The sequence below is a fragment of the Thalia democratica genome, chromosome 4 (assembly GCF_965202585.1).
Source record: "Thalia democratica chromosome 4, ktThaDemo2.hap1.1, whole genome shotgun sequence".
Lineage (NCBI taxonomy): Eukaryota > Metazoa > Chordata > Thaliacea > Salpida > Salpidae > Thalia > Thalia democratica.
In genome coordinates, this window is record NC_139168.1 from 30266061 (window position 1) to 30288418 (window position 22358).

General features: G+C 27.6%; 1 protein-coding gene across 1 annotated transcript; it reads right to left on the reverse strand.

The window, feature by feature from the left end:
- Positions 1–1913: 1913 nt before the first annotated feature.
- Positions 1914–13414, reverse strand: LOC145834358 (uncharacterized). Its single transcript, XM_082941770.1, has 6 exons — positions 13343–13414; positions 4867–6088; positions 4250–4572; positions 3774–3912; positions 2855–3019; positions 1914–2626 (listed from the first exon to the last, which is right to left on the reverse strand). The coding sequence occupies exons 2-6, from the start codon at positions 6086–6088 to the stop codon at positions 2214–2216; spliced, it is 2262 nt and encodes a 753-aa protein (XP_082797896.1). The 5' UTR covers positions 13343–13414; the 3' UTR covers positions 1914–2213.
- Positions 13415–22358: the final 8944 nt, after the last annotated feature.

Consider the following 22358-nt stretch of genomic DNA (forward strand, 5'->3'; position numbering starts at 1 on the left):
TTTAAATTATTTGAAAATGAGAATATAGTGACGAAACTCCCTCTTAAACAACCCCTATGTAAATTGTATGAGACCTTAAAAGTTTTTTGTTGGATTTTTTTATTCTACATGTAGCGACTGTCACTAAAATACACTTTATGAATTTTAAAAGGATTTGAGGAAAGTTTCCTGGAAAAATTTTTCCATTTTTGTAAGTTTTATCGCTTTTCGTTAACGTGTTTCGGTAAAACTCATAAAATGCCTTCATTAAACTTTCTTCAAAATGTGTTTTTGTGATAATTGCGACATGTAGAAAAAATTCCAGCCAAAAACTTTAAGGCTAAAATTTAAAGGTCACAAACACTTTAAATAGGGGTTGTTTTAAAAAAAAGTTGGTTTGTATTTTATATCCGCTTCTTCAAATCATCTAAAAGTTTTCAGTGTGTTTTCGTGATATTTCCTAAATGCTCAAAGATTACTCTCTGAAACTTCAAAGGTCTCCATTATTGTAAACACCCAAATGACATAAATTGAGAACTTTTTATTGAGATTTAAACATTCTAGATCTAGAAAAAAAATTCCTTGAGATTTTAAAAAAAACCTAAAAGTTTCCCTGAAGTTTTTGGAAAAAACCAAAACTGCCCTGAGTTTCCCTGAAAATTTCTATAACTTTAAAATTCCCTGAGTGTGTGGCTACCCTGTAATTGACTTTGGACATAAGAACATCAAAAAAAATTGTTCCATTTTTGGCACTTTTTTATACCTAATAAAAATTGTCTCTTTTTTATAACTATCATGTCTCAAACGCAAAAGTTATTAATTTCAAATATTATACACATAAAAAAAAAAGTTTTAGCTACTGGTCATAGTGTTTTTACCTTTATAAAATGAGGTTTTGTTTACGTATAAAAAATATTTGTATGTATACATATGAGACCAAAAGATGTTGACTGGTTAGAGTATTTTAAATGAGATTAGTTCAGGTAAAAAAAATCTAATTCAACTGTTGTAAGCTAAAAATAGATAATATTTCCAAAGTATTTGGTTCAAGAAAGTTAATATACAAGTATTTGCCAAATTAAAAACCAAACGACAAAAACTACGTCCAGTAAAAACAAGCAACCGAACTTTCAAAATTAACACACAAATTAAAAAGTGAAAACAAGAACTACAAATTAAGTTGGAAAATACTACAAAAAGAAAAAAAGTCTGATCCAGGAACAATAACATGCATGTTGTGCTTAAAAGAAACTTTATTAATACTTGAGTCTGGTACAAATTGCATCAACAAAAGAACGGAATTAATGAACTCATGCAGACACAGAAACAAATTTTTATTAATAAACTAGAAAGCAGACAAAACTTAAATCAGATTATAATACTACTACAAAAAAGGTTTTTGACTTTTTCATTGAGCTTTGTTGATATTTGGTTTTAACTGAAAATTTTCAGATAGTTTTTAATTTAACTTAGATAATTAAAAAACTTTTTTTTAAGATAGTTCTTAAATCCGTTTAAATTTTAACTGTTAAATTAACTTAATACAAATTAGATTTTGAAATTTTCAGTGACTTTGAGTTTTGTTTAAGTTTTGTTGATACTTGGCTTAAAACCAAAATATAGATAGTTTTTAATCCCATTTAGATAAATTTCAAGGTATAAATATAGTTAAACTTTTTTTTAAAAAGCTTTTAATTTTTATAACTTACCACATTAATTAAATTCAATCCGTTTTAAAATTAGTGCTAATTTTACCTAATTATACACTGATACGCTTGAATTTTCAAATATGTAACATTTTATTTTTTTTGTTTAGATTTTCATGCATGCATACCGAAACCTGGTTGTAAATAAAATATTTAATTTATACAAACAATTACATAACTTAAGTATACATATATACACAATTCTAAAACTATAGCAATTTATTAGAAACAAACTATTGTACATAACTTCAGTAATAGAAATCTAAGAAAAGATGCAAAACAACTAAAACATTGGTACATAATCATCAATAAAACTATTTTGGTTTTTCAAATATATCTATATGTGGCAAAAATATCAAATCTTATCTTTAGTTTCTTAAAAAAACTTGTTCTTTTAAAAACACAATTTTCAACTAAAAACTAAGTCTACACAGTTTGAAAGACGTTTTTTTTTAGCAAATGAGGTTCACGTTTGAAAATTCACCCAGAAAAACTAGAAACAAAAACTCTTAAAAAAACTAGAGATAATTAAGAAAGTTCGATTGTGGAGCCGACAGTCGACGGCATCTCATCGTCGTCTTCATGGTGATGGTTGCCATGGTCTTCATGGTGATGGTTGCCATGGTCTTCGTGGTGATGGTTGTCATGGTGATCAGCCACCATCACCGGTTTCTCCTCTTCATCCTCAACCATCGGATCCTCGATGACGTGCAAGCTCCTCCCGTGGTTGTGGTTGTCATGGGAACGGGTGGACACCATGGTCACCATGTGGGCTTCTTCGTCATGCTCCATTTCTTCGTCAAACGCCGCCTTGTGTTTACGTTTTCGTTTGTTGGGAGAAGGGGTTTTCTGGTAGATGGGAAACCGGAAACAATGGCTGTCCTCATTGTACAAAATGGAGGGAGTTTCTCCTTCGTCCTCCATTTCCTCTTGTACGAACTCTGTTGTTTGTTGTTTATTAGTATATATATATAGGTAAAAGATTAAGAAAAAATTTGTACCTAACCCTGATTTTAATAAAAAGAGACATAGTCAAGCAAAATTTTCATGAAAACTAAATACAGAAAAACACAAACAATAACTAAAACTACCATACTCTTTACTTAAAGCTAAAAAAATCCTTATGTTTATTTTGTTTAAATATTCTCTTCAGCAAAGAAACAACAAACCTGTGTAAGGAGGTATGATTGGTCCTCGCTGGGGCAACGTTTCGTTGTCAAGGGGCGGCGCGTTGCTATGGTAGAGATCGTAGTGATGGGACTTCATGTGTTGGAGCTGACCCTGCTGATGCTTGAAACTTTGAGTACAATAATCACATTTGTACGGCTTCTTATCTGTAAAAAGTAAAAATAAAACATTATTACTACCAACATGTTGTAGCTTCTAGTGAAGCGTACAGTAAAAATTTGTTTTATTTTGCATTTTGTAAATAAAATTAAGAATATACAAATGACTGTATTTAAAAAAATTATCTCGAAATGAAACTTTCTAGGGGCTTTAAAACTATTGATCCAAGAAAAAAGCAAATAAATTATCAACACATTTTGTAAAAAACAAGTTTTAAGGACATAGTGGTTAATAAATAATTTAAGAAACTGCCCTAAAATTTTTTGTTTTAGTTTATTTAACATTTTTTTGATAATAAATTAATGCAATGGATTTTATATAGTAATGATTATAAAAAATTATAAACTGTAATAATTAATTACGTAATGAATGTATTCGCATTGCTTTTTAGTAAGCTAAAACTACATAGTTTCAAAACATGATTAAAATATGCTAATATTTCAAAATTAATAGATAGTAAAAAATAAATCTATTTCTTACATTAATAAAATATATTAAATTATAATTATTTCCAAGTTTTAAAACTTTTGAAAAATATGTTAAGTTTGCATAAAGAGTATTTTTCTAAAGTTGTGTCAATCATGAGTTCAATAGTAGTTTTAAAGTAAATATTTTTCACTTAACAAAATATGAAACAGTTTTTAAAACAGGTAGTTTCATATTAGACTGCCGCAACTATTAAGCAACTCAAGCTAATTAAATTTTGAATCAATATTTTAGACTGCTTTTTTAATAACCAACTTGTATGGATACGTTGATGAGATTTCCAACTAAGAACTGAGCTGAGATACTTTCCACATTCCTGACACTTGTACTTTTTTTCTTTTGGGTGGAACTTTTTGTTGTGGCGCGTAAGTTCTTCAAAAGTTCTGTGATCAATCTTTAAAAAGTATAAAAAATTATAGAAACTTAAACAACTTTTAGAGTATACTGATTAGTGTTTAATACGTGCTTCAAAAAATATTAACTAAAAAAAATATCTAATCTTAAGCATATTAAGATTAAATTACTTCCTTTAAATTATTATTATACTAGTAAGTAAAGATTTATGTAAATTAAGTAAAGTTATAAACAATTAAACAGCAGATATTAAAACAAGAGCTAAAAGTATTTTATTAACATAATTAAACATAAAACAATAAAAACTCATTTTACTAAATACAATACCAGGAAAGACAACAGTCTACAATAATGTAATAGAATTTAAATAAACTTACTTGACATATCACACACTGGTTAGGTTTTTCTGGGTTCTTGTGAAGCTGCTCATGCTTTTTCAAAGCTTGCGCGTGCCTGAAAGATTTGAAGCAAAACGAGCACTTGTAGTTCTTCACGTCTTCATGAATGAGCATATGTGTTGCTAGAGAAGCTTCTGAGCAGAGCTTCTTGTGGCAAACTTTACATGTTGCTGTCTTTGTTTTTGGGTGAACGGCTCTCTTGTGCTTGTTCAGCTTATCAAATGTATCAAATATTTTATGACAGTGAATGCACTGAAGCGGGTTCTCTTTGTTCTCATGTGTTTTCATATGCTGTTTTAACCCTGTTAATACAATTTTCAATAAAATTAATTATTTCAATAAATTTAACTCCCTAGTATTCAAGATAATTGCTTAGAAAAACTTTCAATGTTAAAACAAACAATAAATTAAAAATAAATAATAATAACTATACAAATTTATTTATTAAGTTAAAAAACAACTTTATTTTATCATAAAAGCAAGAGTAAACATTAAATATATATAATTCAAATTAAACACAAATATATACTACCAACAATATATAAAAAATACCTATAATGATTACTACAATCATTTAAACAAAATAAATAAACTACCTTGTTCGTGTCTGAATTTCACACTACATATCCTACAGGTGTAAGGTTTTTCGCCTGTGTGAATTCGCATGTGGATATCAAGATCAATTTTACGTCTCAACTTCTTGCCACACTCTTTGCATTGGTGATACTTGTAGTTTTTATCATGAAGCTGCATGTGTATTTTGTAGGAAGCTTTAGAGCTGAAATTCTTGTTGCAAAGTTTACATGTGGTGTTGGGATCATGAACTCTCATATGCCTTTTCAAAATTTTCTCACTAGGAAAAGTCTTGGGACATTCAGGACAAGTGAACTTCAAGTTAAGATCTCCATGGCATGTCATGTGCTCGCTTAATGCAGATTGCACTCTGAAAGATTTAGGACAAAAGGGGCATTGGTGAGGCTTGATATTCTCGTGTATCAAAACATGAGTTTTTAAAGCAGACTTAGAGCTTAGTATTTTACCACAGCCTGCAAATGTGCAAATAACAGTGTTGCCTTCACGTGGATGTGTTTTAAGGTGATGGTACATTGTCCTCAATGATCCAAACTCTACACCACAAATAACACAACCGTAAATATCTTCATCTTCCCTGACCCTTCTGATTAGATGACTTTTTTCACCAAACTCATAATCATCACCTTCCTCACACTGGTCGTACAAAGCCATGTTTGAATGCAACGCAGACATGATGTCATCTGCCAAATTACTACTCTCACCTGTTACAATTTCAATTGTTATGGGTTTATTGCCTACAACTGCAGAAGTACTTGGGTTTGATAAAATGTTTTCAAAGTCATACAGCTCATCTGTAGTTATTTGAACTTCAATCTTTTGGTCACCTTCAAAAAGGTTACTCAAATTTCCAAAAATTGTACTGCCATTCTGTTTGTTTGGGCTAGAGTTTTCGTTAAAAAAGTGATTACCTTCTTCTAGTCTTGATGGACTGTTTTGTTTTACTTTACCCATTAGTATGGGTTGATTTGATAATTTTGCAAATGAACTATGTTCTTCACTAAACTCAATAGCTTTTAAGTCACTCATATTAACTACATTTCTTTCACATTGAAAATTATGTGGATCAATCTTATAAATTGTGGCTTGATTGCCTGTAGTGTTACCATTGCTGGTCAAACTAAGGTCATCTTGTTCAGCAACCACTGACTTTTGATCCTTAAAGGTTGCAATGGTAGCAGTTGAAACTGCTACGGTCTTGCTTTGTTCTACACTGTTTGTGGCCATCTGAAATTAAATTTTTATTAACTATAATTTTAGTAATTTACCTTTTTTAGTAGAATTTTGTAAGTGTATTAATCTATTACTAACATTAATATTATTTTTCAAGTATTGAGACTTGCTTTACAAAATTATTTGATTTAAAATCAAAATTTTAGTTATATTTAGTTTTTAAATTTTTATACACCTTAATTTAGGGTATGGTGAATTAATTTAAGGGCATAGGGTAGTCCAACATTCTTTTTTTACAAAAATAACCTTAGATCTAATATGAAAGTTTTAAGCAATAACTACAAGCTCGTTTTTATAGAATTGAAAACTCTTTTTAACTTTTAGATATTGTAATTTATGTAAAAATTTTCTGATATAAACTATGGACCACAATTTTTTTGGGGTTAATTTTCTCAGAAATATAAACAATCACTAAAAATATATATCTTTTCCTTCATTTTTTGAGCTAGAGACCTCAAGCTTCCAGGAAACATTCCTTTTATAGTGTTAAAGACTTTGAATGTTGCAATTTATATCATACAAAAAATAAATACAAATATAAAATAAACCACTACATAAGAAAAATAAAAAAATAGGTGGCTATTTTTTAATAAAAGATATATTTTTCAAAAAATAAATAATTCCTGCATACAATCATTTTTAAGGGCATAGGGGAGAGTGAATCACTTTTTTCACAATTTGATCTTATTTTATATTGTTTTATTAAGCTACAAGTTGCTTTTTACAGATTTTAAAAATTCAAAAGAATCTTTGAGTTGTAGCCAGTCAAAGTTGGAGGCAATAATAAGTTTGTTATGGGAGGCGCAAACTAAAACTGCAAAAATATACTACTTCACTAAAAATCTATCTTCTCCTACATATTTTAAGATAACTACATCAAACTTTCAGGAAATGTTCCGTGTAATATTTAGAAAATTCTGTTGCACCAATTTCTTTTTAAATATAAAATTAAAATTTTTATATAATAAAAATTTTTTTTTTTTTTTTTGTTATAAAATTTTTATTTTTTATTATTTTCAAATTCTGTTCCGACAGAATTTTCTAAATATTGCAAGCAAAATTTCCTAAAAATTTGAGGTAGTTATCTCAACAAAGGTAAGAGGAAATAGATTTTAGTGACTTCTAATTATTTGCTGTTTTAGTTTGCACCTCCCATAAGGAACCTATTGTAGTCTTTAACTTTGACCGGCTATATCTCAAAAAGTTTTTTGAGTTTTAAAAATCTGTTAAAAGCAACTTGTCGCTTAGTTAAAACTCAATTTAATAATACTAACTTATGAAAAAGTTGACAGTTTTTTATAACAAAATTGTTTACTTTAAAAATTCAACACTGGATTTCCTTAACAAATTTATAAAGGAATATCTAGTTTTTTTAACAGGGTTGCCACGTGTTTTTTTTTTTTAATTTTTCCAGGTTTTCCAAATTTCTTCCAGGTTTTTAAAGGCACACATTTTTTGGTCTATTTTTAGTTTAAAGTTAAGTCTAAGGTAAGAAAATGTGTTAAAGAGTATAAAAACATTGAAAAGATAATGTAAAGCTACTTTATATATGCTTAAAAAAATTTTTGATGATGACAATTTTTTTTAATTTTTGTGATAGATTTTTTGAGTCAAATCAAAATTTTACTACTAAACGTGAAAATTGTTAAAATTCCAGGTTTTTTAAGGTTTTTTTCAATATTTTCAAGGTTTATTTTAAATGAAATATTTATAAGAAATCTACTGAATAACTAAAACTTAGATGTTTTTTGATTGAAATAAAGTACATATGTTATCTTTTATTTAATGCTTTAATTTAAGTCAAACAAAACATGTCTCTTAAAGACATTATCACACATTATACTATTTCTACTAACTGTACACTAAATACTGACTTGGGTTACCACTCTTTGCGCCTAAAAATTGTTTTAAGTGATCTTTAACTGTCTTGAATCATTTTGAGTTAAAAAAATTTAAAATCAACAGGGTTGACAAATGTTTTTGACAAATTTTCTCTAGGTTTTCAAAACTTCTTCCAAGTTGTTTAAATTACACTAGGGTTTAGTATAAAATCTTTTAAGTATAAAATCAAGTTTAAAACAAAACAATTGTGATAAATAGTATATCAACATTGAAAAAAATATCTTAAAGCTTCTTTAAATATGTATATTAATAAAAAAAATTGATTATGACAAAAAAAATTATCTATAGGATAGATATTTTATATCAAATCAAAATTTTACTATTTAACATGTAAAAATTGTTTAAAATTACAGGTTTTTCCAAAAAATTTTTCAAGTACCATGTTTTTCCAGGATTCCATGTTTTTTGCTAACCCTGTTCAATAAAAACCAAGTTCTTCATCATAATTTATGATATATTAACAAAATATTGATAGTAAATCAACTAAATCTATTTTAAAACTTTAAAAACTTGCCTGATTTTGCATAAATCTTAAAACTGTTTTAAGTTTTTATAAAAAAAAATATTCTGAGTCAGTCAGAATTTATAAAACAAATTGAAAATATTTTGAACTGTCCATAGTCATTCTGAGCTTTTTAAAAATTAAAAAATACCTTGAGTGTGTGGGGCAACCCTGTGACTTTTCTTTATCAGATTTACCTTTTTCCAGGGTTGCTACACTTTGAGTCAAAAAATCTTCCCTGAGTTTTTTTCAAATCCTTAAATATTTTGGTATCTATTAAAAAATTACAATGTTAATTCTAAGAATATTGAAGAACTAGCTGCAAGGCTAAAAAATTTCTATATAAGCACTTAAAAATTAGTAAAATTAATTGTTTTGAACAAAATATTAAAACTGGATTAACTAAAACAAATTCAAGATTTAGAGAAATATTTCCCTGAGATTTTTTTTAAAATCTTAAAATTTCCCTGAAACTTTTAGAAAAAACCAAAACTGCCTTGAGTTTAAAAAAAGAACCAAAAATCCTAGAGTTTCCCTGAATTCCCTGAGTGTGTGGCAACCCTGTTTTTTATTCTGGTATATGAGCCAAAAACAATGTTTTCTTTTAATTATTTATGTTATAAGAACTAACATATTTACTTAAACAATTTCTATAGTTAATATTCTAATTATAATTAACTTAGCTGTTAACTATTTTAAATTCTTTTAATTGGTTATCTAATTGTATGTATAAAGCAAAATATAATTTTGCAAGATCAAAAAAATAATTATAATTAAAAGCAAAAATACTCAAAAAATGTTCCATAAAATTTTCTCATAAAATATTTTAAAACTATCACATACATACTTAAAAAACCAGTATGGATTAAAATACATACCAGGTAATAAAAACTTAAAAGGAACAAACATTAGAGTCATTAGGCTTAAATGAAATACACATCTACTAAGGAAAAATTTATAAATAATGAAATTTAAAAAATTATAAAATTTTTATATTTTTAAATAAATTTTAAAATAAATTTTATAACATATTCTACTACTTCTACTAACTTAAATATTACATACTGACTCCTTTTAGCTAATTTACTTTTAAAACACAATAACTTGAATGCCCTAACAGTACAATACTGTTTCATTAGATGATTTTTACTAATAATTTTGACATTGTAATTTACAGGTTTGCTACTCTTTGACACAAGCAAAAAATAACATGAAATTACCAAAAACTAGCATGAGTCAGCCTGAGTATTTGTTAATATTTATGGTTTATATAATTATTTACAACAAATATCAAATAAAACTTTCTCAAAAAATGTATTCTTCTTAGGCTACTAACTTTTAAATGTAATGGTAATTTTACTCTTTGGTTTTTATAGTAAGTTATAACAAAATTGGCTTTTTTTCTACATATCTTTCAAATAATTTTGTTTTCATAGGAAGAAATAATTTTGATAAGTTTTAATAAATATTAGTAATATCAGAAAAATATCATGATTCAGAACTTCTATTACTTCTAGTAAAACATATAATATAATTAACTAATTATCAATTAGGAAACACAACTAAAAATTACAAAAGATCTTATACTAATAGTTTTTAGTAGTACAATAATAAAAATTGTACAAGGTTTAAAGCAGGGTTTCCCAAAGTGGACCAAAAAGCACCATTGGTGGCAATGAGGAGCAAAGGAGGGCCCATGAGGAGGTCATAATATGAAACTTACACTAGATATTCTGGAGATAGTAGTGAAGAGCAAAAAATAAAGTATTGGATGTTTTTAATGGTAGTTTTGAAACTTACACTAGATATTCTGGACGTAATGATGAGGAGCATAAAAAAAGTTTTAGGTGTTTTTTAAGGTGGTTTTTTGGGTTATCTTGTTGGAGGTAGTCATAGCTTTTTTAAATTTTTGTTTAGGGTGTCTTTTTAAAATAGTTTGGGAATCATGGTTTAAAATAAGACTATAAATTCTTACAAAATAGTCTTTACTTAATGAGTTTTAATTATCAAGCAAACTTGAGGATCATAATATTTTTTTTGTGTATCAATTTAAAGATTTTAGTTTAGGCTATATAATTAAAATTCTCTATATATGTATCATAGGGCTTTTTCAAAATTAATTACACCTTATGTTTCCTATCTAAATATCCAATAAAAACTGACCAAATTTGAAATTTGTTAAATTTTTATTCTGATTTAGTCACATTCATTTTTTAATATAAATAAATAGTAAGAAATAGAGAGCTTCAGTTAAAATGACAAGTTACATGCAAAACTGAAACATAACAATGGTAAAAATTTAAGAAATTACCTTAGTAATGATATGAATAAATGTTAAAATTAAAATCAAAGTTAATTTGAAAAACCAGGTTTAAAATACTACTGTAGTATTGTAATGATCAATAAAATTTTATTTAAGTTGAAATTGTTTATGTATTTAGTAAAAATCTAATTTTCAGAACTCTATACTTATAGGTCTAAATTGAATACACATTCTACAAATTTATATTAGTTAGCAATAAATGTGTTAGAATCTACTTTAATATAACATAAGTTTGCAGACATTTCTTTCAAGTAGATAAATTGTAAAATATCATAATTTTATTTTAACTTTGCTTTACAATTTTAATCACAGTAGTTGCAGGGTTTGCATTGCAGTTGAAAAATAGCTTGAGTTAACCATAATTTATTGTAAGACTTATTTTTTATTATGCAACTTTTTCAAGCCAGTGTAGGTTGTGCAAAATAGTGTGAATATAATAAACTCTAGTATGAACATTGCATAGAAAAAAATTTTAGGTAAAAGTGCGCTTCACTTTAAGTTTCATCTTAAATGTTCTTCATTAAGTCAAAATAATGTAATTGTCAAGAAATACAGAAGTTTAACACTTCAAATATTGAGAATTAAAATTTAAAGCATGCTTGAAAACAACTAAATAAATAAGCTAAATTTATAAACTAAAGTGTACTATAATTTAAAAGTCTGACCCATATGCTACCGGAAAATATGTTGTCTTACTTATTTACTTTATTACTCATTTGATATTTAGAAATCTCAACTTTATAAATGAGAAACTTTGAAATTGTAGTTTTTTTTTTCATTTTTAAATAAACATAGAATAAAATCTACTAACCTCTTAAGTTGTGTGTGCCTTTATTTATGATGAAAAACATAATTTTTATTTTTATTTAGCAACTAAAGAACTAAAACTAACAGAATTTTATTGATATAAATATCTAAATTACTTAAGAATAAATAAGTTATGCTAATAATTTTTCCTTAACTGATAACAAAAATAATAATTGTATTGTCTACATATATTAGTACATGATATAAAAACTTTTTTGATAATTTGCTTTGGAAAATATTTATGAAAAGAATTGTCAGATTAAAAGTAGTTTTCAAGACAAAGGTTGCCAAAGGTTTTAGAGAAATTTCTTTCAAGTTTTCTGAATTTCTTCCAGGTTATCAAATGTACAAGTTTTTAGGTCTTTTTTTATATTACTAATTTAAGGTAAACTGCTGTCTCAAATACTAAAACAACATTGAAAATATACTATTAAGCTACACTAAATTTGTTTTTTTAATTTAAAAACATTTTTGATAACAAAAAATATGCTTTTATGATATATTTTAGTGTTAACCATAATTTTATTACTTTAATATGTAAAAAATGTTTAGAATTCAGATTTTCTACACTTTTTAGTAATATTTGTTCAAAATTTCACCATTTTCTAGATTTTTTCTTCAAAACTTTTCAGTTACAAAGTTTTTTAACCTGAATTTTAAATTCTAGGTTTTTCAAAATTTTCAAGTTTTTTTGCAACCATTTAAGACATATAGTTTTGAAGGGGTTACAGTGACAAAACAAAAAAAAAATTATGCACAAACTTCAGTTAAATAATTATTATATACTTATAATCCAAACAATATTTTATCCAACATACTAAAAACTAGATTTGTTTTTAACCCATTACTAAATTGATTTTAAAATTAAACTGTGTGAAACTAAATATTTAAAAACAAAAAAAAAATTAGTGGTAAAAATAACACTGTTGATTTTAAATGTTATATTTTTATAACAATTAATACACGGAAAATTTAAAATTTTTACTAGTGTAAAAATATTTTCTTTTAATTATTTAAGAAAACAAGTTTTACTTTATTCTGTATTACCTAACATTGAATCTATTTAAGTGCTATTTTGCTACTACTAAACAATAATCAAAACTTACAGTTGCCTAATTTTTTTGAGAAATTTCTTTAAGGTTTTTAAACGTACTTATGTTTGGTTCTACTTTTTGTTTAAAGTTAACTTTAAGGTTAAAAATTGTGTTAAATAGTATAACAACATTAAAAAATACTGTTTAGCAACTTTAAAATGTTTTTTAATAAAAAAAATCTGGTGAAAAATTTTTTTTTGATTTGTTTGATAGAATTTATGTGTCAAGTCAAAATTATACTACTTCATGTAAAAATTGTTAAAAATTCCAGGTTTATAGTGATTTTTATTCAAAATTTCTGAAATTCCTGGTTTTTACAAGATTTCAGGTTTTTGGCAACCCAAAAAGCTAGCTTAAAAATCTAGAACTTAACTAAATTTATGTTTTTAATGGTAGAAATAGATTAATACACTAACATATATGTAGTATCATCTCTTAAAACTGACACAGAAAATGTGGTAAAAATAGTTAAGGTTATACTTGTGTAGTTAGTAAATATTTACAGAAAATTTAGTTCTTAAGTTGCATTGGCTATCTCTAATAAAGCTAAATTTTCATAATAAAGTACTTAAATATTTCAGTTAAGAGCTTTTACTATTCAAAAACATAAATAAACTTACATGTTAGATGTCTTGTTCAGGAGCCTATACAGTTTTCAAAATTGTTGAATGTTGAACTAGCTTGAGTTAAAGATTAAGGCGGTCAGTGATGTTTACAGTTATGAATTTCGAATATCACATTTTGGACTTTTATTAAAGAAGTATATTACTTAAAACTTAGAAAAGGTAGGAGAGTTGTATCAACAATAAATTATTAATAAATACAAAACATAAATTTGACAAAGACTTAAAATTTGTAAATCGAAATTAACAAATATAAAACAACATGGTATTATATAGATAGCTTAAATTTAATTTTTTATTAAACTACTAGTATTTTCAGTTAATTTTTATTATAAAAAATTTTTTACTGATATAAATCTATTTTGTATATATTTGTAACTCAAAAATATTTTATGCATCGTTATTTTCTTATTTTTAATTTTTTCATTATAGAATTAGTTTTTAGATTTTTTTTACTTAATTTTTGATACCTGAAAAGCATTATATTTGCCAAATTTCTATAAAAAAGTTGCCACACAACTGCTTGAGCATGACATTTTTAAACAAAAACATACTAACGTATGACCAGATTTCAGAACTCATTATTTATTTAATACTTACACCCAGGCTTGCAAAAAAAAATAGCATGATGTTAATCTAGTGGTAATTTAATCTAATTTTTCGTAAACTTATATCTTCAATTATTTAGCTAAAGTTTACAAATTAAGGTCAAAAAAAAAGTTTCAAAACAGCTAGATTTAAATAGACTTCATTTGTAAATATGCTCGACTAAGAAAAAGTGTTAAGAAAAAAAGATTACAACAAATTTAATATAATTTGTTTTAGCAACTACGAGTCCTACATTTTTTTAACTTTTTTTTATTTCCTTTTTTTTTTCTTTGTGATATTTTTCAGTAATTTATTTGTAGTTGATTTTGAAATAATTCAATGTTAAACAAAAGCAACTTGAAAAAAATACAGCTTTTGAAAATTTATTAGAATAATTTTTAAAATATTCATTTTAACTATAAGTTGGACAAGACGTTAAAAGGTGTTCGTGCCGTAAAATACTACTCGATAACTATAAGGTTTCTTGTGCACAATGTCCTAGGACCAAATGTATTGAACGTCTTTTTTTTGACGTTTAATAAACTAAAATTAAGTACTGCATTTGGTAGGATATACAAAAAGTATCAATAATATTTATTTAAATGTAAACAGACTTTAGGTAATGTAGAATTAAAACAAAAATTTTGGTTTTATTTTGCTTGAGAGATAGATTGTTAAAATATAATTAAACAGTTTTAAGGTTACAAAACAAAATTGTCCATTAAAACACTTATGCATCAAGTTAGTTCTCACTCGAACTAGTTCTTTTTTTTCATTCCCTCAGTTTTATACTTGATATTTTAGTTTTTCATTACTGTATTAGTTTACATTACACTATTACGCTCTACTTTATTTAATTCTGATTAGTTAACTGTTTTATAGGCCTATTGAAAATCTTAATTGCTTTCTAACGTTTAGTTAAAAAAGTATTAAAAAAAGTTGGGATAAATGTGCACGTTTTGGTAGTAAAAGAAGCACCTCGGTAATAAAACATCATAATGATGACCATCATCAGTGTGTAATGTTAGGCTATTTTTCTTAAAAGGCCAAAATAGTCATAAAAACTCTAGGTACGCTAAAACATGTCTTCAGTTTTTTAAGTTTGGAGATTTTGAGTGAGTGTGTTGCAAAAGTTAAGTTTTTTAGTTTTCTCTGCAAGAAAGAATTCTTAGTAAATAAAGCAACTGTTAGTCCTTATTTATTTTCTGCTTACATTTCATCATTTTATTATTTGCAACCTCATAGTTATTTTTTTTGATAATAAATTTAGTAGTTTTATAGTTGTATATATTTTATTAGTGATTTTCAGTACTATTTTAGTGATAATTAAGTTTTCTATATTTATAAAGTTGGGCTATTTAGTAATTTTATAGTTGTGTATAATCTATTATTGATTTTTAGTGATATTTAAGGTTTAAGGTTAAATATTTCTGAGTTATTAAATAATATTAAGCTTTATTTGAAATATTGATATTTATATTTCTGTTGTTATTGATATTCTTATATTCATACTCGTCACATATTAATATTCATATTTGATATTTAATTGATATTTGTATATATTATTTACTTTTTATATATACTTGAATATGAGTAAGAGATGTACACGTAGTCAAGAGAAGGGTACTGGCCAGAGTCATGCAACTATTAGAAGTGACTCTGAGGCAGTACCTGTTCCGCCGGTGCTACCAGGCCCTCCGAGCGGACAAGTGCAAGTTGAAATTGTGTTCAAAAACTTGATCAGTGAAAAGAATGTCGAGAAGGGGAAAAAGCTGTAAACGATAAAAAAAGGAATCAAGCTATTGGAGTTCTTGAATTCGATGGAAGGCATCGAAGCAAAAAAAAACTATGAAAGATATGTTAGCTTGAGTTCTAACAGAAGTAATAAAGAAATAAAATAGTATTTAAACAAATTTGTAATTAAAAAATAAATTAACACTGATTACAAGTTTACTTCTGTTAATAAAAGACGAGTTTAAATGAAAACCAATGGTAGTAAGCTAGTATTTTTGTTAGTAATGTTAAAGTTATTTAGCGTAATTAAATAATTTTGAATAGTTTGGTTCTAATTAAAATATCCTACCATCTTTCAGTTCTAGAATCTCTGTTTATTAGATCTCGCGAGCCAAAAATTTGCAAACAAAGAGATTTTTACAATTTAAAACTTTACAAATAGGGTCTTTAGTAGTATTATTTTTTGTTGTCGTTATTGTCGTATTTTTAATGTGCTTTTTATTTAATTTAGTTTAAGGTAAAAAATTTCTACTATTTTAAATGTATTTGTTTTAGCAATTTTGTCTTATAAATTACTTCAAGTTAGTTCAGTACAGCTCTATTCTATTTTTCAAACTTTTTCTAAACAGACTTTTATACTTTATGACGTAACTATTTTTTGTTAGACTTTTCAAATTCATTATATATAACTAAAATTACTCTACAATATTCATAGTTTTTAGAAATGTTATTCTGAAGAGAGCTAAACGAAATAAATAAATAAACTTTTTTCGAAAATGAGTCAGTTATGTTTAAACTTTTTAATTAAATAATTTTAAAAATATTCGTTTTTAGTCTATGTGTTGATCACTGGGTTTAAAGAGTTATCACAGCCGTCACGTCATAAGCCCCCCTACGTCATCAGGCCACACTTTGTATTCGAAGCTGATGTGAAAATGCCTGAAATACTTGTACATTAGTCAAGAAGTGTAGAAATATAAAACAGTCAGGGTAAATTTATACTATATTTCACTTATTAAATATTTCTTATAGTAAACTACAATATTTGTTGATTAACTCATAAATATATTTTAACTGTTCTAAATAACAATATCTTAAAAATATTTTTATAAAAATTACTATTTTAAAAGAAGTAAGTTGCTACTGAAGTTTGTTTATAATTGTAGTTGTATGATTTTAAAATACATAAAATACGCAAGTTTTTATTAAAATAAAGATGAGAATTTAAAACTGCAAGCACTTCTAACAAATTATATTTTCAAGTAAACCCGTACTCCTAAGCCTTTAAACTTATAATAGATAGTACTTAAATTAAGTGAGATAAAATTTAAAAACTATGTAAACTCGAATTAAAAAACCAAATCAGTTTTAAGTAGTACTACTGCATCTGAAAGTTTGGTATTTGTACAAAAAGTTATGAGAAAAGTGATGTAACAATTCTATTTAAGTTTAACAATACGCTTTTAATTTAGAAGTCGACGGCTTTGGTTTTTTGTGATTAATAAAAAGGTTTTTTTGTCAGCTTAACAAAAAAAAAAGTTGCGAGCCACACTAAATATAAATAGTTTTACTAAGTAAAATGTAATAAAATAAACAAAATTTGGGAGCAGAGTTTATTCACAAAGTAACAGACAAGTTTAAATTAATTAAAAATTGTAGTTTTGATATATATTAATATAGTTAACTTGCTTTTTTTGAATTATCTTTATTAACAAGAGGATGTTCCATACTAAACAATTCTAATTCTGTCTGCTGGTTACAATTTTGTATTGAGATAGATTCAAACTTGAAACAAAAATTAATTTGTTTTAAGTAGCAAATGTTTGAAAAGGATTGTTTTTCTACAAAATAAGAAGCAATTGTCATTTGGGACGACATTTTAAATTAGAAAAATTTTTCATGCTGGTAAGCAGCTTTTTATTTTAAAGATACTTATGACATAAAATGTTCTTTAAATGCTGACCAAAAGGTTCCAATATATGTGTTTTTATAAAGTGTAGACTGTCCTAGACAAGACATTGAAAGGTATCCGTGGTGTGCGACTCAATAATCGAAAAAATTTTCGTGCACCAGTCCTAGGACCGAATATTTGTGCATCTTTTTTTGTCGTTTAATAAACTATAGCTACATTTTTATATAGAATTTATAGAGCTATTTTTTACTTTGCTCGGTTACTTAAATTTCTAAGGCTCTGTTATTTGGGTTAGAATATTTGAAGTTTTTTTTTAGTACAGGTTTGAATACAAAATCTTCCGATTTACAAACTTTGTTTTAGTTAAAAAAAACACGACAAAAGCTCAAATGAAATATTGTACTTATCTAAATGGTTTTGTTTATAAAATAGGTAAATTGTAAGTGATACAACAGTTTTAATAATAGTTTTATAATTGGTCAAAAAGTGTGTCATAAACATGTGCAGTTTAATAATTTGAAGGTGAAGCGTCTATTAAAAATGTTGTCCTTAACAACCAAATCGATATGAAAAAGAAAACAGAACTAAAAATAAAAAGTTTTAATACTTAATATATTCCTTAGCTGTTAAAATTTCACTAAGTATGGATTAATTAAAAAATGTACAAGTATCAAATAATTAAAGTAATTTTGTAAATATAATATAATTACTACGGTAAACAAATGTTACTGCTACGGTAACAAAAATTTAAGTGTAAGTTAAAAACTAAAAAGAATGCACAATTGGTTTGGAGTTTTTTTTATTATTACTGATTTGTTTTATTATTTGGTTAACTATTTACTGTATTTTACTGTATTGTTATCATCATCCCCACCATCTACCACCTTTTAAACAATCTCCTCCAGAACCCCGCCTTCTTCATTTTGCTCAACTTCTCCTTGGCTGCGGCCAGCTCGTCTTCCACGCAACCCCTCTCCCTCTCCGCATGCAGCAACTCCTTCGCCAGCTCCTCTCCGGCGTCGCGGCTCTCCTTCAGCGCCGTGCCCTGCGCCTCCAGCCGCTGCGACGCGGATTCCAGCTCCCGCTTCGTCTCGCAAGATCTTTCCTTGGCGGCCGCCAGGTCCTCCTCCGCCGCTCTCACCATCTCGGAAGACCGCACCAGTTCTTTCTCCGCGTCTTCCACTTCCTCCAGAAGCTCGGCGTGGCCCCTTCTGGCGTCGTCCAGAGCCAGCTGCGCTTCCTCGACTTCCAGCTGTTGTTCGTCAATCAGCTCGCTGGCTTCCTGGCTTTCCTTCTGGAGGTTGCGGAGAGCGTCTTCCTGGGCGGATACCTGGTCCCTGAGGCCGGAGACGTCGCGTTGGAGGACTTGGTTGTCCTCGGTGGCAGCAGCTAGGTCGACCCTGGTCGCTTCCACGGAAGAACGCGCGTTGGCGAGCTCTTCTTCGAGCTGCGCGTTTTCTCCCTCTGCTTCCTGGATCTTCCCGTGCAAGAGTTGGATTTTGCCGGAGCTTCCAGCAATCTCCTTCTCGAGCGCTTGCTGCTGCCACAGGAGCTGGCTGTTGGCGGACGAGAGCTCTTCCATCCTCTCCTCGAGGGAGCCCATCTGACGCTCGTGGTTGGCGTTCAGAGCGTCGATCTCCAGGCGGTGGGCGGCCTGTTGGCTTTCGATCTGCGCTTCGGTGGCACGTTGCTGCAGCTGCAACTGCTCCACCTTGGCCGTCAGACCCGCCAAAGAGCTGAGCGTGGTGGTCATCCTCAGCTCGAGATCCCGGTACCTGGCCCGGTGAGACTCCTCCTCGTCCGCCAGCCGGGCCTCGTGAGCGGCAAGAGCGTTGGCAGCTTTCAGCTTCAAGCTGTCGTTCAAAGCCTTCTTCTGCCGCAGCTCTTGCTTCAGCGTGCTCTTGAAGCCGGCCTTCTTGGAGTTGCGCGGAGTTGCTGGTTCCTTCTCCTCCTTCTTCACCACTTCCTTCACCTCTTCTTTTTGTGCAAGTGGTTCCTTCTCCTCCTTCACCACTTCCTCTTTCATCTGCGCGATTGGCTGCTGTTCTGTTAGTGTGTTCTGAGACATCGTGTCGAGTTTATGCCTTTTCTTCACAAACTTCGTATTTTGAAGACCCGTTCTGCACTTTACGAAAGGCGATATAGTGACATCATAACTGATCTTTTTCTACTGAATAAATTTTCGTGTAATTTGTTCAAGCTTTGTGGAAAGATTGGTGCAATTTTAGACAAAGTTGCGCAAAAAAATTGTATGATTTTGTAGTTATATTTGTATTATAAAATATTTGTCAACTAGAATCTAGAAAAAAGTTTCAAATAAAGTTCTTGTTCTATTATTATTTTCTACCTGGTTTACTATTTAACTATTTTACTAACTTATTAAAAGTACAAAAGTTTTAGTTCTACAACTTTTAACTCGCTTGTGTTACATATATCAATACTTTTTATTATGAAAGTGTTTTTTATTTCAATATATAGACAAATTAATACTTTTGAAATAGACTTAAGAACGATGGTATAACTTATTGTTATTTTTTGATAAAGCATAAAATTTAAAAGTTATAGTTTTCTATGAAAAGGTTATTTTGTTTTTTTTTCTTAAAAAACTATTCAACCAATACAAATGTAATTAATACTTTGAAAACCAGTACATCTAAACAGTTAAAACCAAGTAGCTGTGTTTAATTTTTATTTTTAGAACAAATAAATCTTTAAGCGTTTAATTAATAATAAAAATTAGCTTGTTGCTTAAAAACAATTATTATTTTTAACTTAGTTACTTTTTTACTATTATTATTTTGTTAAGTATTCTAGCTTCAATGAAAGTAATTAAGTTTCGGTTTTTACCACTTAGCTTTAAACTTAATCATAAACACAACCTTGATCGTTTTGCGTAACTGGCTGGTAATTATTCATATCTGTTGAGATTCGCTTAATCAATTCCTGGAAAATTAAGACCGGGACAAGACGTTAAAAGGCATCCGTGGTGTGCGACTCGATAAGCGTAAGGTTCTTTGTGCACCAGGTCCTAGGACTAAATATTTTGAGCGTCTTTTTTTTTTTTGTCATTCAATAAATTTTAATTCAAACAGTTCTACAAACTGAAATTTTAAACATAAATTTTCTAGCTACCTATAAATTAAAACTTTTAAGTAAGCTTAAGAATTTAAACACTCTTTATTTTTAGTTAAGCATTATACTTTAATTTATTTTCCGATTAAAATGTTATCAGCACTTATTAATTTTTAAAGTATAGAAGTAATTCTAAATGAAACAAAAATTATTTTTACTAAAACAAAAATTACATATAGATTATTGAGCGAACAACTTATGAAATTCAAGAAAGTTAGGTACATATTAAAATAAATATTCACAAGTATTTGATTATTTAAAAACTTGTTTACTTTATCTATCATTAATAAGCAAGACTGAAATTTCATCTTCAGTGAAAGCCCTTCTAAGTCTAAAACAATTATAACTTTCTTTGTTCAATCTTTTTGTTTTATATTCAATTAAAAAAAAAAGTATAAAACAGAATAGTTATTTTTAGATTATTATCATCAACGGTGCTATACAGAAACACCGATTCAGAAAATATTTTAAGTTAAACTAGCTAATAATGACCTGGTTTCATGCCTTGAAAGAGACTACACAGTCTAGGGTGTATCAAAGACATTTTTCTTTCTTTCACTCTGTTCCTTGCTAGCTAGAAAGCGCGAAATATGCGAAACTTATCAGCAACACCTCTTGGGTGACCAACATTAAGCTTAACAAATATCCAAAACCAATTCAACTTTTTTTTCTTGATTCTTAAAATTGTTTAATATAAAATATACTTTTCCTTATATCTCATAAATCTTTGTTGATGAAGTAATTAGTCCTAAATTAGAACTCTTTATTGAATATTATTTCTAATGATCGGAAAAATATAAACTGTACAACAATTTTAAAACCATGTTTTATATATAAGAAAATCAAAATAAATAAAAAGTTTATGGTTATAAAGTTTAAGTTTAAAGAAACACTTGAACTATGACAAAAAGAGATTTTATAACCAAAACTTTCTTAAGTTACTCAACTTATCACTTTAGCCTAAAAAAAATATGAGAAAATTATTTATTTACTTATTCAAAGAGATGATTCATACTTGCTACACAAACTTAATTAATAAATTATACTGAAAAAAGTTAAAGATAAATGATTTTAATTCATTGTTTAAAATGTAGCTTAATTAATAAGTAGTTGTTTTGAAAAAAATAAATTAATTTTTTTTTTGTATTTGTCTGATCAACTAATTTTTGTTTGGTTATAATGCTAATGCCGGTCAATAAAAATTTTGCTAAATTTAGCGCTTTTAAAAAAATTTTGTTCTCTAAAACAAGATTTCTTACTGTTTATTTAGTACGAAAGCTTTTTCCGAAATTATCAGTAAGTTTAAGTAAACAATTATAGGACAAACTATTTCTATTGTAAATAACTCGTATAATACTACTTGCATACTTAAAAAAATCAATAACTAGTTCTAATACGAAAAGGCTTAAATACTTGTATGTTGGTAACTTCTTATAGGCATAAAAATTTCCACAGTCAAGTACATATTTAAACACTGTAAAATTTAAAGAAAATTGTTAGCACAAGTAGGATGTTTTTTTGAAATCCAAACTAAAAATAAATAGTATTTTTTTAATATTTTAAGAAAACTGCAATTTTTTTTTCTGAGCTGATAACGTCTACGTAAAGTTATTACATTCCGTTTCAACTAATGTTCTCATAAATAAT

Bases quoted from the DNA above. Each gene is read 5' to 3' on its own strand.
- LOC145834358 (XM_082941770.1), bottom strand. From the start codon at position 6,088: ATGGCCACAAACAGTGTAGAACAAAGCAAGACCGTAGCAGTTTCAACT. The intron at 4,573-4,866 runs GTAGTTTATTTA...TTGTATTAACAG, and splicing joins GAAATTCAGACACGAACAAG to GGTTAAAACAGCATATGAAA. The intron at 2,627-2,854 runs GTTTGTTGTTTC...AACAAACAACAG, and splicing joins AATCATACCTCCTTACACAG to AGTTCGTACAAGAGGAAATG.